Source organism: Aquila chrysaetos, chromosome 12 (genome assembly GCF_900496995.4).
Source record: "Aquila chrysaetos chrysaetos chromosome 12, bAquChr1.4, whole genome shotgun sequence".
Taxonomy (NCBI): Eukaryota; Metazoa; Chordata; class Aves; order Accipitriformes; family Accipitridae; genus Aquila; species Aquila chrysaetos.
Genome location: NC_044015.1, coordinates 26,972,852 through 26,989,065, shown reverse-complemented (window position 1 = coordinate 26,989,065; position 16,214 = coordinate 26,972,852). Strand labels below are relative to the sequence as shown.

Here is a 16,214-nt window from a genome sequence, read left to right as displayed (position 1 = left end):
GACTACAGCCTCCCTGCGCTTCCTCGACCTCGCGCCGCCGGCCGCCTTCGCCTGCGGGTGGAGAGGTCTCTCGTTGGGTCAGAAAGTCTCTGCTTTTCACCGGTTACCAGGCTGGGCTTTCCATCACCGCCTTCTCTGTTTCTCTTCCAGTTAGGTTGTTCTTACCACAGGAGTTAAGGTTTGTGGCAATCAGCTCTACGGATTTTGAATTTTGCTGCTTGGGTGGTTTACTGGGGGGGTGGATTCTGTTACGATTGAGTCATTTTAAGGGAATGGATTTCTTACAAACTAGGTGAAAAAGAGGTTACGGGTGTTTTGTTTTGTTGGTTGGTTCGGGGTTTTGGTGGGGGAGTGGTGGTGGTGGTGGTAGTTTTGTTTTCTTTTCTTTTCCCTGGGGCTACATTCTGCAATTTGCATCTCTGGATTTCATTCATCTTGACATCCAGGCTCCCGATTCCATTAAAAATAGAAATAAATAGCTGCAACTTTTACCAAGTGTCCGTTCCCAGTCAAAAAGATCTATAAATGGGAAGTCTAATTTTGACAAGTTAAAGGTGACTATCTCCTGCTCCATCAAGTGAGGATTAGATTAAGTCTTCACTGTAAACATTTCTCCATTTAAACCACTTCTGCTTTTCAGTGCACCTTGCTGGCTGTCTTCACTGCAACAGCGTTACATTATGCCCTGTCAGTGGATAAAATCAGATGCTCTCCTTGTGAAAGATTGCCAAGATGCAAGTGAAACCTCAATGAAAAAGTGATACATTTTCTTCAGCTGCAAATACAATAGGCTTTTTTTTTTTTTTCCCTTTTTTTTCCAGGAGAGCTTCAGTTATATGTTTTGGGTTTTTGGGTTTTTTTTTTTCTGGAAAGACTTGAAAGAAGGAAAACTGGTTTTTCTATTTCTTTGGTTTAGGGTTTTTGTTTTGAAACATTGCAGCATTCTTGAACAGATAAAACTGGAAGGCCAAGTAACTTTAATAGCCCTAGCTCCCAGTTCTGAAAGGTGCTACTCTGCTAGATCTTCTCTTTCACTAGGAATAGGCTTAATACTGCCAAGTATCACCAAGTACGTGATTCGGCTAGTACTTTCAAATACTGCAAATAGAGGTAATTGCTGATACAGACATGTACACTCGTAAGGTAGTAGTTACCAAATGGGTGTGGAGACAAATGGAGCAGTATGAGGAAAGAGTGTGAGCAATGCTGATAGTCTCTGCTGAATTATTGTCCAGCTTTGTGTACATGAGATAGTAGAGATGTTTCAGGAGTGAGGGTGAAGGGAGGTAGTGCAAATATCTTAGTTATGTGCATTGGGAACATCTTTTAAGAGCAAGGGACAGCAAGTAGTAACTAATTACTCCCACTGCTGAAAAGACTATAGAAAATGGAAGGATGCCATGGAATTTCCAGGTGCCAGAACTATATATCTTCCTATATGCATCTCATGGGACTAATGGTTTCTTGCTTTCAAAAATTCCCCAATGTTATCTGTTAGCCTCTGACAGTGGACTAGGATAATTTGTTAGGTGTTGACCTGGGTTCATGTCTTGTTCTGGTTCTTGTATGAAATACTTTAAAAAAGGCAACACAAGAGTTGCTGCATTGACATAGGTCTTAAAATGCAGTGTTCCATACAGTGAGCAGTCCCTCAGCGTGCTTGGTTTGGGGTCTAAGCAAAAAATGAGTTTAATAAAATTTAGGTTTCTTCCAAAGGAAAGGGTATTTGGTATGTTGTAATCTTGTATCTCTTGAACTGTGACTTACTCTAGTCCCTGTTACATTTCTTATGTATATTTTGTTACAAAAGATTTTCTTCTTTCCTTGGTTTTTACTTTACATCTCAAATTGTTCATATAATTATTTGTTGCTGGTTCCTCTAAGAGTTGCTGCTGGTACTGCTGTTGCAAGCCAAAGATCGCAACAGGAGTTTCCCAGCTTTAATTATTGAGATTCTTACAGGCAGTTTTGTAACTTGAATAATGTTTTGGTGTTTTCCTTTATTCATTCTAGTTGCTGATAGACACCAGCCCATTAAGAATTCCTGTGGTTTAATTTTTTTCATTTATATTTTTTACAGGATTTGCAACTCAATTCTGTGCACGTTTTATGCCTGCCTTTTATTGAAATAAGCACTGACTTTAACCAGTTTCTCTTTAAAGTCCCATTCTTTATCAGAATGGATAGTAAACACTCTTACCTACTTTTTGCCTGCCCTAATCCTGAGGCAAACAAAAACTTGTTGTTCACTGGATGTGTTGAATTGTGAAATGTGTTTATTTACATAAGACTTCCTTATTCAGGAAGTCAGTCTCTCTGCTATTTAAGGTTATAAATGAACTTCTCCTGCTTGGCTAGTTACTGCAGGCAACCCTTTCCTGTAAATATTGAAAGTGTGTTCTGTGGGAGATATGTCAGTATAGCAATGTGTGAGAAGCTCAAATCTTGCAAAGAGATGAAGAGCTATTTTGCTGATTTACCCTGACAGCTGTGAAGATGTGTCTTACTGATCCCAGCACATGTATATGAGAATTTGTGTAGTTCTGTTAATGCAAGGGCTGGGACAAAGTAGCTTTGTGGGAAGTGGACTTAGACATGAGTGCAGTTAAACTAAGACTGGCATATCTACTATTATTTTGATGCCTTGTATGAAAGAGTTGAAAAAGAAAAAGCAACACAAGAGTTGCTCTTTTCAAGTAACTTGTAAAATACATCTTTACAGTGAACAACCCCTGCAGTTGTTTCATCTGGAGTATAAGGAAGAAATGAGTTTCGTAAAACGGGTTACTTCTAAAGAAAAGGTATTTGTGCATGAGTGTATCTAGTATTATGAGAGGCATTGCCTGCTTGCAGGCTATTTATTGGTCAGTCAATAAGCAGGTCAGATCAACTACCTGCAGATTTATGCTTACTGTTTCTAAGAATCCAACCATAAAACATACTCTCAGTGATAGCTGCCCAGTAATATATTATCCTTTTTAGTCACTGAACTTTTACAAAGAGGGAAGGTGGGGCAGTAATACGGAAAGTTGGTGTTAGCCAGTTAGCCAGTATCTTAACAGTGCACAGGCTTAACTAGAGGAAAACTGCAGCAGGTGCTGTAAACATTTTGCTTGGTATGTGGTTTTGACTGTAAGAGGAAAATTTTATTATCTTGTATATTTGTTTTTAACTATTAGAATTTGCTAAAAACCTCTACTCAAGAATTTGATACAAGATATTTTATACTAGTGCCCTAGAAAATTTTGTTCTTGGAACTCATTCTTAAAATGTATTCTTCTCCCCCCCACCTCCTGCCTTCATGGTAACCATGGAAATACATGCAGTGCAGAAACAAGAGGTGTTTGAATTTTCACAATTTTTGCACAGTTTTCTTTATAAAGTAATACTGTTACATTTCACACGGGAAGGTGGTCTTCTACACTATATGTCCTGTGGTAGTTGCAACATTTTAGATTATTTGCTGGACAAAGTTCAGCTATAACCACAGAGGGTGGTACTGCACAATGAAGCTTAATTCCTAATTGCTCACAAAGCACATCAATGTATGATAATTGAGGATTTTACATGTTAAGATTTCTTCACGTAACCTTTTTTGGTATGAACTAATTTTATACGTAGGGAGTGTTAAGTGCTGCATTTGAAAGTAATTCTATTAAAGTTATAATTTATTAATTTAAAATTTTAAGTTAATAGAATTAACTTACCTAATACATTAACTGAAAATTAATAACTTAAAATTAGAATTATTTCTCAGAAGTCTTTTCGGTAGTCCAATGCCGTACTTTCATGGTCACATTACACTAGCACAAACTGGCAGTCCTTCAGAAAATGAGCAGTTCTACTGCCCCACATATTTGCCCATTGCCACCCCACTTCTCCCTTCCCTCACCCCAGGAGAAGCATTCATGTGATGAAAAGAACTGGGAGCTGCTGTGGATTAGAATTAGCTTCCCTTGTCCTCCCCTGCCTTCTGTCAATTACTTCTAATCTGGCCTAATTGCCTGACCTGGCTTGGCAGTCAGCCACAAGGATGCTCTTGCTCTTTCAAGGAAGGTCATGATAGAGAGGCAGGGATGAGCGACTGTAGAAGGACAGGACTGGGGGGGTATTTATACCAGCCCATACTGAACACTGAACTGCAGCCTAACAAACCAAACTGCTATTTCTTGGACTTTTAAGCCTCAAAGCATGTGGATTGTTGCAAGAAAGGAAGCAGATTTACGAATGTGTCATCTCTGGTAGTCTAGAAGAATTCCCTTCAATGAACTCTTCAAGGGCAGGAAGAAGGTATGAGAGAGACTCCTTTCCTTAGGCCAAAGCTTAGTTTTAACATATTCCAGAGCTAACTGGATGCCAGTTCTAACTGATTGGTTTAGAGAACTGGAACAAAAAATGAACTCTTACCAATCAGCAAAAGGTTGCTAGTAATGCTTTAATTTGAAAGGAAAGTTTGGGCAAGAGAGGTGCCACCCTGTAGGACCAAAGTACCTGAAGGGATGGAATAGCTTTTGCCCACCAAGAATCTGCAGGAGACTTTAGGTCATGTCCCTTGTTTGGGTGTTCACATGAAGCTATTCTGCTTGTCTGCACTGAGGAAGTCTTGTCTATAATCAATAATTAAGGAGTTGAATAATAAATCCCAGCTTGGTTCATAGGTTTTGGTTGTTTGTTTGGGGGTTTTTGGCATTTATCTGTGTGTGTCTTGAGGGAGGAGTCACTTTTTTAATGAAGTATATTTGTTTATAAACTTTGATGAGCATTGGGTCTGGATTCTCTTTTAGATTAAGACACCAGAGTTTTTTATCTCATCTTGGTTTTGGTGGAAGATGATTGAATCAGGACATATATGCATGTACAACTCTGCTGAGCAGAGCTAGTACAAGACTTGATTGTGTTTGTGACTGAATAAATTTACTGATTTACATTATGCATTTGGGAGTTTTTAAACAAAATTTCAGGGATTCATATTTTAAGTGACTCTGTTAGTTGGGTTTGGTCCTGTCTCCCCAGAGTGGTCTCTGTTAAGTTGTACTTTTGGCATTAGCAGGGTTCACCACCTCTATTTGGACCAGTATTTTATGATTTCATAAAAACAGTAAGGGGGAAAGACTGAAAATTGGATTTGTAAATAAAATTGATTTTATTATCTGTAATAAAAATAGAAGAAGGAAGTCAGTCTGACTGTGGCAGTTGTGTGCACTAGGGTATCTACTGCTCACAATTCAACCAAGACAGGTATTATCTCTGATAGCTGAAAACCTGCCTCCTGTTTTGGTTTGTCTAAATCTGTCACATCTCTTGTGCAGGCTGTTGCTGTCTAGCCAGCCAACTAAAGAGGTGAACATTAAATAAGACTTCACCTTTAATTTACAGCTTAAAATTATAACCTGTAGCAGTGAATACTAAAATGATAAAAAAATACAAAAGTAATTAAGAAGAAGAAAGCTGGGCTCTTTACAGAGCTCTTAACTGTTGCAAATTTGCTTTTATAAAACTGACAAAATACTGTCTAGCTCAAGACTTCAAAATCATGGACAGGATTAAAACAAGATTTTGTCTGTGTTCCAAATTGTGAGTTGTAAGGGATAAGAACAATTTGTATTTTACCATTGCTGCACATCATAAATTAATTCCTGAATGTGCTCCCCCAAAAATCAGATTCTAGTGCTCTCTTTTAGTCTTTAGGCACTGCAGCTGTCATCAGTCTTAATTTCCTGTTCATCCTGTTCTTCTCCCTTTTTCTCCATGGTTTTTCCATGCCCTTCTCTTCTCCGCTTCTTACCAGTCCTTCCCTGTATTCCATAGAAGTGTTTACAGCATGCAGTTAAATTATTAGCGCTTCCATTTTAATAGCAAACTTGTATGCAGTTAATAATTCTCACATGACCATTCATTTACTAAGAAGTTTTAGGTTGTGTATCCCAGCAAATGGGCTCTTTCCAAACTGCTCCGTATGTTTGGGGTTTGGGGTTTTTTGTTTGGTTGGTTTTTTAACTGAAGGAAGGTTTTTATGCATTGCAGCTGGTATGTTAGTTTGCTTTGCATCGCCTGGTTGTATCATAATTAGTGTTTGTGCTGGTTTTGGCTGGGATAGAGTTAATTTCTTCATAGTAGCTGGTATGGGGCTGTGGTTTGGATTTGTGCTGGAAACAGTGTTGATAACCCAGGGATGTTTTAGTGACTGCTGAGCAGTGCTTGCACAGAGCCAAGGCCTCTTCTGCTTCTCACCCCACCCCATCTGCGAGGAGGCTGGGGCTGCACAAGAAGCTGGGAGGGGACACAGCTGGGACAGCCGACCCCGACTGACCAAAGGGATATTCCAGACCGTAGGACGTCATGCTCAGCACATACAGCTGGGGGAAGAAGAAGGAAGGGGGGGGACATTTGTCTTCCCAAGTGACCATCACACATGATGGAGCCCCGCTTTCCTGGGGATGGCTGAACACCTGCCTGCCGATGGGAAGTGGTGAATGAATTCCTTGTTTTGCTTTGCTTGTGCGCGTGGCTTTTACTTTCCCTATTAAACTGTCTTTATCTCAGCCCACAAGTTTTCTCATTTTTGCTCTTCTGATTCTCTCCCCCATCCCACCATGGGGAAGTGAGTGAGCGGCTGTGTGGTGCTTAGTTGCCAGCTGGGGTTGAACCATGACAGTTTTTAAACTGAAATATAAGGTAAAAACCCTGCTCTCAAAGTAAAAAACTTGATAAATGAGATATTAAACTGATGCAGAGTTTATTAATCTAGCCTTAGTGACTTTGCAACTCTTAAGGCAGAAACAAGCAAAACCATAGCCAGTCAGTTTTTCACAAGAGGGCCAGTAGGTGTGTCTCACTGCAGTGTTAAGACAAGATTGACTTGCCCTGTACCAGGCGTTCATCACATTGGACTTTTTTTCCCCACTGTTTTCATATTGTGAGAAAGAAAGCATTTTGTTCTTGTTGATGGTCTGTTTCAATGATACCATTTTAGTTTGTGTTTTGAAGTGCTTCCCAGCTATTAAAATGTTAACTGGTGCTCACACGACTTCCTCTGAGGGTATAATAATATTTAACACTTAGTTGTGTTCATTTTCAAACACTTGCCAGGGTAGAGAAATCTTCTTGTAAGCCTTGTGATACTATTCCTGCTAATCAAAAGAGAAATTTAAAGAAATTTAAGATGACAGGTTAATGGTCTAAGAATGGGACTTAGAACTTGAATCGTACACTACTCGCTTCTGAAATGTGGTACGGTAACCACAGGATTCACTGAGGCATCTATATACATCTTGATAATGTTTAAGGCTATAAATATTGTTTTTATAAAAATGAAATGGACATATATACTTACCAGAATCTCTTCATACGTATTCATTTTTCCCTTAAATGAAATTTGGAGATTTAATTAAATAGCCCATTTAATTCCAGACTTCAAGTGATTATATTACAGTTTTGGAACAAAAATTGAATTGTATTTTGATAAAGGGCATTTTAAATACCAAGCAGAGATTGGCATTTAGCGCAGCAGATGGGGGTTTGTAGTGGTGCCCAATGTTTAGTCTTAATCAGTTTAGTTCTTGCTTTCTTGCCATGAATCCTATCCAAATACTTTTTTTTTTTTCTCTCCCCCCCCCCCCCCCCCCCCCCCCCCCCCAAAAAATCTGGCTTGCTGGCTTTTGTGGGAGATGTGCTTGAGAATAACAAATACAGTGCATGTGGGAGGTGGGAGAAAGGCAAAGTAATTCATGGTAACTCTTCAGGACTGCTCCATCTGTGACCCTTTTCCCTCTGCTGTCATTGCACCTCTGCAACTGAGAGGTCCTAACCCATTAAATTTTTTTCAGGGGCTTCCTTCTGATTCATTCGCTCTTAAACTGTGTTTTAGGCCAGAGTACTCTTTATAGTACTCATACCCTTCGTTAACAATTTTTTTTAATAAGACTGCTAACTTTTCATAAAAAAGTTAATCAATAAAAAAAAATACCATGCATTGTGTGAATATACTGTTAGATAACAATCTCCTGCTGTTTGAGAGTGGGCTCAGGGTTTTTTTGGTTTTGTGTGTGGTAGAGTTTTTTTCATTTGTTTGTTTGTTGGTTGTTTCTTTTTAATACCTCTTTGCATGCTGGTATTACCTAGGAACCTCTGGATCTTGAGTCCTACTTCCCTTAGAAATCTCTTCCAGCAGACTTTCCTGCTTATCACCATGCTGCGTTGGTTCTGAGTACAGCTCTCCACAGGCCCAGTCTCCCCTTGATATGCGAGGGGATAGCTTATATTTTGTCCAGCTGTGTGCGCACCTGTAGCATTTCTTCTGACCAGGGTTTGAACTGAAGCAGGCAGAAGTTACAAAACTGCTTGAAGTCTTTCAGTGGGGACTCCTCGGCCATTACTCCATTTCTTACTACCTTTTTCTGAATCTCCCCAGATTTGCTACTATATGCTTTGGGTGTTTGCATTGCATAAAACTTGCTTCTCCTGCCAACGATTGCTCTTGTTGGTCTCAAAGAGCTAGGTTTGCGCTGTGTGCTTGTGCCTACCTAATCCCCTGACCACTGTGCATCTTCTCCAGTTCCAGCTGGTGTCCTTCCTAATGCATCCAGTTGTTTTGACCCGCTGCTGTGGCCGTCACTGTGCCAGTGCTGTTAGTCATGCTTTGCTCTCTCCTTTCAGCACCTTCCTTTCTTGAGCAACAGCTTTTCCTCTTTTAGTTTCAGCCTCCTTCACTCCAACTTCTGCTGTACCAATGAAACTAGACTGAATAGAGTCTGTTTGCATACCCTCCTTGCATCCTCATCTTCACTTCACTCGGCTATATATGGGTGATCCTTGCTCTTCAGTGTTTATGGGAACTTGTATATCACCATCTCTTTCTGGGTTCTTTTTTTTGACAGTCTTACAAAACTAAATCATGCTTGTATGGTGACCGTACAGAATTCCTGTATGCATTCCAGTTTGCATACAGCAAGTTTAGACTTTTCAAGGGGTTCTGTTGCTGTTGTTGGGTAACGGGACTGAAATTTGATTGTGAATTTTTTTTGGAGACTGCTTGCCATTTCTGTGCTATCCGCCACATGCCATGCAATTCACACATGCTGTCTTTTGGAACAAAGTGCTAAGTAGTGGGAAGATCACCAGATTACAGGTTTTATTGTGATCCGGCATGCTGTGATGAAGATAGATACACTTTTGTTAGCAACAGTTCCTTGGATGTGTGTGTCTTGGAATAGATTAATTATTAAAGATGCCAACTTGATCTCCTGAAGTTTTGTAAGCTGTGCTTATTTCTGTGATGCATCATCTTTTTTTCATACTGAATTTAGCTGCCTTTGGGGTTTTTTTTCTCTTTTCTTTTCTCAAACATTCTGTGACTTAGCATGAGTCATTCTGTCTGTGTGGGAAAGGGCTGGTTTATTACAGGGTCTTTTCTTGAGTGGGGAGGGGAAAGGGTGGAATGTATTTGTGTTTTCTATGTGTTTGTTGTGGAAATGCATAAAACTTTTTTTTTTCTTCTCTTTCTTTCCTCTCTTCATCATCTCATCTGTGTGGGTGAATGTTCCTGCAAACCCTTGGGGAACCTATAGAGACTTTTGGTATGCTCATTCCTTCATTAGTGCCCAAAGTCACAGATGCTAGGAACAGTTTAAAGACTAGAAAAGCAAACAAGAGTCACATCGTCACAGTGTAAGGTGGCTAAAAATGTGCACTTGAGGAAAACATCTAAGTAATCATCTAATAAACCTATTTGTATCCTCACATTAATACCAATGGCCACTACTATCCAGTTGGCATAAATTTTGATTCTGTGCTAGAAAAGTAGAAATGAAATGTGTTCTCCTGTAGCAAAAGCTAATGTTTTGTGATTGAGATATAATTTTCAAAAGTACCTATCCTGTTTCAAATTCTAAGTCCTATTTTCAGAAGTGACTTAAGTTGCCTAAATTCTCTTTGAAATCACCTGCTGAATTGTGTTGTGGTGTAGGAGACCAGGTGACCTCTGAAAATGAGAACCAGGCACAATTTGACCCACTTTCTCATTAGGAAGAAAATGTAATTCTAAAAAAAACACACCACAGAATATGAAATCATTTTTAAAAGATAGCAATTTTAAGGTAAGTGAGTGCCACTAGGTAGCTTTATTTTGAAAATACATGTTCAGTGCTGCTTTCCAAGAGGAGAGTGAAATTAAAGTAGAGTAAGGTAGAAGAAAGCTTGTGGCTTGCTTATATTCTAGAACTGGGAGAGTTTTCTTATGCTTCCACAATCTGAATATTTCCAGCTGGATCACATTTTTTTCATCAACAGCTTTCTTTATTCCATAAGTAGGACAAAGATGACTACATGTAAATGTCATTGTGTATTTTTATAAATACTGAATAATTATATTTCAGTGCAAAATATGTGGAAACTTAAAATATTTATTTATATGAGCAATGGAGATAGCATGAGGGATATTTAAGACATAATGTACTGTAATAAGATGAAAAAAATGAGACCAATTATTTCATGTTTTGGTTGTGCTATATAGTGTTAAAGTTAACATTCATTTCTAAGCTATAGCCACTTAAGTTTGAAGGCTCAGCTTTTTTGTAATCTTAATGATCATCTTAGGTTTTTTCTTGTCATTAAGAGAAAATAATATTTATGCTACTTTGACATAAATTGATGTTTTAAAAACTTCATCGGTGGTCATCACTTTATCAAGTCATCTCTGTTCTCCTAATGGAAGAAGGATCATCAGGCATGAATTTGGACATTCCCTTTTTTGTGTTGAGAAATTGTTTCATGCCACAGGAAATCCTGTCCTTTTCTCAAATTAGGATCATTAAAAGTCATTACATGAGTAACCCCCATAATTCAAAAACAATGGAAATATTTTCCCCAGACGGGATAAATATGTCAAACATTTTTACTGATTACCCACTAAAATATTTTTAACTCTCAGTGAGTTTTAATAGCAATTTAAAGTAGTTCCTTTGATATAAACTATGTTTTTCTTACTCAACCATAAGTTTAGGGTAATAAATATGTTCCTTCTCTCTAATATTGCTTGTTTCTCTTAAAACAACTGAGTGGATATCATGCTTTAAACACTTTTCTAACCTTGAGGTCTGCCAGAACTTTTGACAGTTTTTCTGAAATTTCCATTATATTTGCTGCTCCATCAGAGCCACTGACGGTGGGAGCCATAAACCTCCCTTGAGTATTTTGTGATAGTGAAGTCCCATAGCACACTTGTGGGCGGGGCGGGGGGGGGAGGAGGGGGAAACAAAAAAATTCACAACCAGCCTTCTCCAGGGCTGCCATTGTTTTTACTGCTGCTGTAACTGTACTGGTAATAAAAGAGAATTTTTTAAAAGTTCTCTGTGTAGACACTAGTATTCTCTGAAAAGTAAAGTACAAAAAGGTTGTGATTCATCAGATGATTGTTTACAGCCTCTTATAAACCTAATTTTTTATGACCATCAGAAAGTAAAATACAGTTGCTAAAACATGTTTTTCTAGATACTGACCAGAATAATCTTGGCACATTGCTGAGTATTTTTAGAAACTGCTTGTGGCAGAAAATCACAGTACAGAAAATCCACTGTTATTAACATTGTGTTATGTGAAATGATTCAGAGAACACAAAAACAGTATGATATTTTCTTCTTGATACTGTGACTCTTTCAGAACCACACCAATGTCTGAAAACACCTCCCATTTATGACTGTGCATTAAGTAATCTGCATTGATCTGGCTGATAATTGATACTCAAAAAACCAGAACAGCTGAAAGATGATCTGAACAAAATATGTCGGTGCACATTTTGAACAGTCATCCAGAATTTTGCTATTATACATGCCTTCAATTTCAGTGGAAAATCAATTCTAAAAATACATATTCTCTGACTGTGGGCATGCCTAATGTGCGGTGTTGTTGTAGCCCTGTGCTTTGTCTTTGCTTGCAGTAATGCTGTCCAGTTGGTACTTGAGCTTGCAAACAGCCTTTAAATAAAGGTGATGAGGGGAAAAAGCAATGAGATTGACATTATGCTCAATCAGCTGAAAGAAAATGTAACTTTTATTTAACAAAAACAGATAAAAAGTCTGCCTTTGTGGAATGGCTATTTATAAAAGTCAGGTGTTTGTGGTTTTTTCCCAGTCAAATTAAGAACATCTTACATCACCTTAAAGCCTGCTTGCGTATACACTATTGTGAGTTATTAGAGCTGGTGTAAAGTAATTTGTGTAGAATGATGTAGTTACTCCAGAAAGCTTAGAGATCTCCTGGAGATATTGTAGAAGTTCTAGAGGCATTGGTGCTTGCTTTCATACATGATGAAAAAAGCATATTATGAGTTGAAGAATGAAGTTGATAATGAAATTTACATATTTTATTAACAAAGCATCTCCTTCGCATCCATGATGAATTACACTAATTAAAATGTACTTTTTTGTATGTTTTCAGTGAAAGAGTTCCTAGCCAAAGCCAAAGAAGACTTTTTAAGAAAATGGGAAAGCCCCCCTCAGGTATCAGTCATTTAAGCATTCAATAATTTTCTCTATTGCACTTTTTTTTAATAATGTTTTCAGTGTGTTATCAGTCTGTAATGAGCAGTGCAGAAAACAGAAATAAGTTTAATGCAATTTTTAAAGGAGTTTCCATTTTAATGTCAGTTTTGTCATTGAAATTCATCAGCAGAGTCTCTTGTCTTCTCCAGATTTGAGCTGATGAAATGCTCATAGTGAACAACAGCTTTTTCTTACTGAGAATGATGTTTGCCATCAACACGACAAGACTCAAAATCTATTGCCATGTTTTAGCAGGCATTTTATAACAATAAGCATTGACACATCTGTAATTTACCCTGTTAATAATTTCCCCCATGGTGTTAGGGGGAATTAAGGGTATTCAGTTGACTGCACAGAGCTTGGGGGCAGGCTAAGAAGCTTGTTAGAAATCTTTTAGAAGTTAAACTTGGGGGTTTGGGGAAGGGTCGTTGTTGTTTTTAAAGCAGCATTTTAAATGCTATGGTAATGAATATCTGAGAGAATTTATTCAGTGATATGGTCTCCAGACAATTCTGATGTAGAACTGTCTCCAGAGCTTGGGGTTTATTGCATGTTCGAATATTCTTGTTTGTGAAGCATGAGGGGGTTATTTATCTGCATGTTAAATTCATGATGTGTTCACCGCTAAATGTTTCTTACTAAGCACGTGTCATCTGTATGGACAAATTATAGAAGTGTTGATACAATTCAGTTAAGTCTTCTTCTGTTTTAATGAGTGCAATGTAAAATCTCTTATTAAAATTTGACAGGCATGAAATTATAACAGTATAGTTGGCTATAGTTGTCTTTCATAAGTGTAATTTTACTCATTTTTCTTTCATAAATGAATTCAATTCATATAGTTAAAATTGTCTTTGGCTATTAGATTGTAAATAATGTCATTATATCCTTGTACATGTAGAATACTGCTGGCCTAGATGATTTTGAGAGGCAAAAAACACTTGGAACAGGATCATTTGGGAGAGTTATGATGGTGAAACATAAATCCACAGAACAGTATTATGCTATGAAGATACTGGATAAACAGAAGGTTGGTGTAATTTTTAGTGGTCTTTGTGGTACAGAAGAGTTTGATGTAGACAAAGATCTGGTAACTGTGGCTAAACTGTTGCACTTACTGTGCTTTTTCTTATGGCACTTAGATACTGCTGATACTTCAAATGCTTGACTTTCTTTTTTAGCCAGCAGATTCAGTTGTTGGGATCATGTAGAATTCTTACAATGGCCAGTAACATTAATGGCAGGCTAAAGAGGCTCTGTGTCGTGTCCAAGGCATTAATAAAATGTCATCAGTTAAATTCTTTGCTTAGCTTTTGTAAGGTGGCCTATATATTCTTTGGCAAAAGCAAAATGTAGGGCTCTAGTTAAAATAAATAAATAAATAAATACACTTTTGCCAGGTAGCTCAAAATTCTGGAAGACTCTTTGCATCAGAAATTCTCAAAATTTTCATTAATGAACCATAATTTAACAAATTGTTTGCACAAATTATTTATTTTCCATTCTTGATCCCATGAGGTATTACTTTTTGTATGCATAATTATGTAATAATCCTGTTGCATCTATAGTAGCTGCATAGATAGAACAGTAGTCTCCCTCTCAGAAGGGCTGTCACCCAATAGGCATTTTCTGTGTTGAAAACTTAAGTGCTGTCATCTGAATCTGTATTGTTACTCCAGCCTGATTTTTTTAACAGCTTATTCTCTTAGATTAAGTAAGTGGCGTCATTTGATGAAGTTTAGTTTTTAAATAAAATAGATTTCCAGAAACCTAAGAAGTATTTTAAAGGATTTTATCAATACAATTAGTTTTCAATGGTTTTGACAAGTTTTTCAGAAGTACATTATTTAGATTAGTAGATTCAAAGGTTGTCAACATCAGAGCTCTTCTTAATTTGTAAGGCACTGTACATAACTTTGCTGCTGTATGACAAAAATTATATTAAGAAAATATTAATCTGGCAAAGAGAACTTAATATCAGCAACTGACAAAATGAAAGTCAGCATTGCCTCAATGTGGACTCTTGCACTTAAGCTTTATTACATTCCTGAGTAATTTTATATAATGGAACTGTGGCAGTGACATAATCAAACTGTTTTCCCTGAGTTGCAGTTCCAGTGTTTTTTACATGTGATTTGGGGTCCTGGACCTTGAATAATGTGTCATGTAATTAAAGACTGCTGTATAATGGTCAGACAAGAAGAAACTAAAGTAAACTTACCTTTTAGTGTCAATTCTGGCATTGTTTTTTTGCTTGGAAAAGCTCAATTTTTTGCAACTTCAGCATTCCCCTATAACAATGGTTTCTAACTTTTATTTAAATACCCAAACAATTAAATTAAAAAGACATTCCAACACAGTACAACTGTAAGACAGCCCAGGCCATTTCCACCTGTGTGGAAATTTACCTCATCGTTACCTCAGTGTGGCTGGTGGCATTCTGCGGGGAGTGTTGCTGTAACGTGAGGTGTGATGAGCATCCGAGTGCTGCACAGAGAGCTCATTGTCAAATTTCAGATTTTCAACTGTTTTTTCTTTGCACCCTTTTTCATGAATGGCTGAGTCCTTGTCACTGGAGCAATCTAGGAAATTACATCTTTCTTCAGAAAGCTACCATAAAAATAGTCTGAGGATTTTAAAAAAAAAAAAAAAAAAAAAAAGAAGTTAATTAAACCCATTGCTACTTCTCAGTCTAAAATAGATTGGAAAGCTATAGCTACAAAATTATCTGGTAAAAGCAAAAATTCACATTTTTAACGATTGCAGTAGACTTGCAGTAAAAGATTCACAGGATTAACGATGTTTGTGTCGAGGCATCAGTCTTCTATTCGTAAATTAGATTGTTTTGTCTATAACCAGAAGTCTTGAAGTGTTCCTTTATGAAATACGTGCTTTTTCAACTCAACTTAGTTAGCATATATAATTATATATTTATGTATTCTATTAGAAATATATAAGTGTTATATTAGTAACTTCTATTAATTGATTGAAAAATAGGAAATGGTTTAGGGAGAACACATTCGTATCACTTCATATATTATAGAAAACATACAGATGCCTGAAATCAGACAATGTGCAGGCTGCCTATAATTTTTCATTTACATTTTAGTTGAAACAAGAGAAGGCATATTGTGTGTCCCTTTGTTATCCAATGTTATGCTTGGTTCATCAGGATATGGAAAAAAAAAAAAAAGTAATAGACGTTGATGCAGCCAGTAGTCTCGTGTGTAGGGTTTTTATTCTTTTACTTGTCTGCCTTGATTTAGAAAGGCTGTGACATACCATTGCTTGGCTAGTTTCATTTTGTAATTGTTTTTGGAAAAAAAATATTGTTAACAAAAGCTCAGACACAAACAAGCTGTTGGGGAATCTGCCATTACCAGATACCATTTGATCTACAGGAAGCTGTCATCGGACGTGCCCTGAGCCTGAGCTTAAATGTGAGCAAAGCTGTGTTACCAGAGGCTCCAGTTTGATATGATGTGTTAAACAGCAGCTTCAGCCTGCAGTATTGCTGCCATCACCCTCCAGTATCTAACCAGCGGAAGGTGCAGGAAGGGTGGTGAAGTCTTGTCTAGCATTGAAGATGAACGCTTCACAGTATCAAACTGAAACCTTAGCTTGCTTGCTTTAATGGCCAAGAGCTTTTTAGGGATGAAGGGGACACTTCCCACAAAT

At 37.6% G+C, this 16,214-nt stretch overlaps 1 protein-coding gene across 7 annotated transcripts in view; it reads left to right on the top strand.

The window, feature by feature from the left end:
* Positions 1–16,214, top strand: part of PRKACB (protein kinase cAMP-activated catalytic subunit beta) — a 74,716-nt gene that overhangs the window by 42,731 nt on the left and 15,771 nt on the right. For 4 of the 7 annotated variants that reach the window (XM_030033603.2, XM_030033600.2, XM_030033602.2 and 1 more), the window contains 3 exons: positions 9,567–9,575; positions 12,433–12,494; positions 13,438–13,566. In XM_030033603.2, coding sequence (XP_029889463.1) covers positions 9,567–9,575; positions 12,433–12,494; positions 13,438–13,566 — 200 coding nt within the window. The remainder of the gene's footprint in view (positions 1–9,566; positions 9,576–12,432; positions 12,495–13,437; positions 13,567–16,214) is intronic. The other 3 variants (XM_030033604.2, XM_030033601.2, XM_030033607.2) reach the window with 1 other exon arrangement.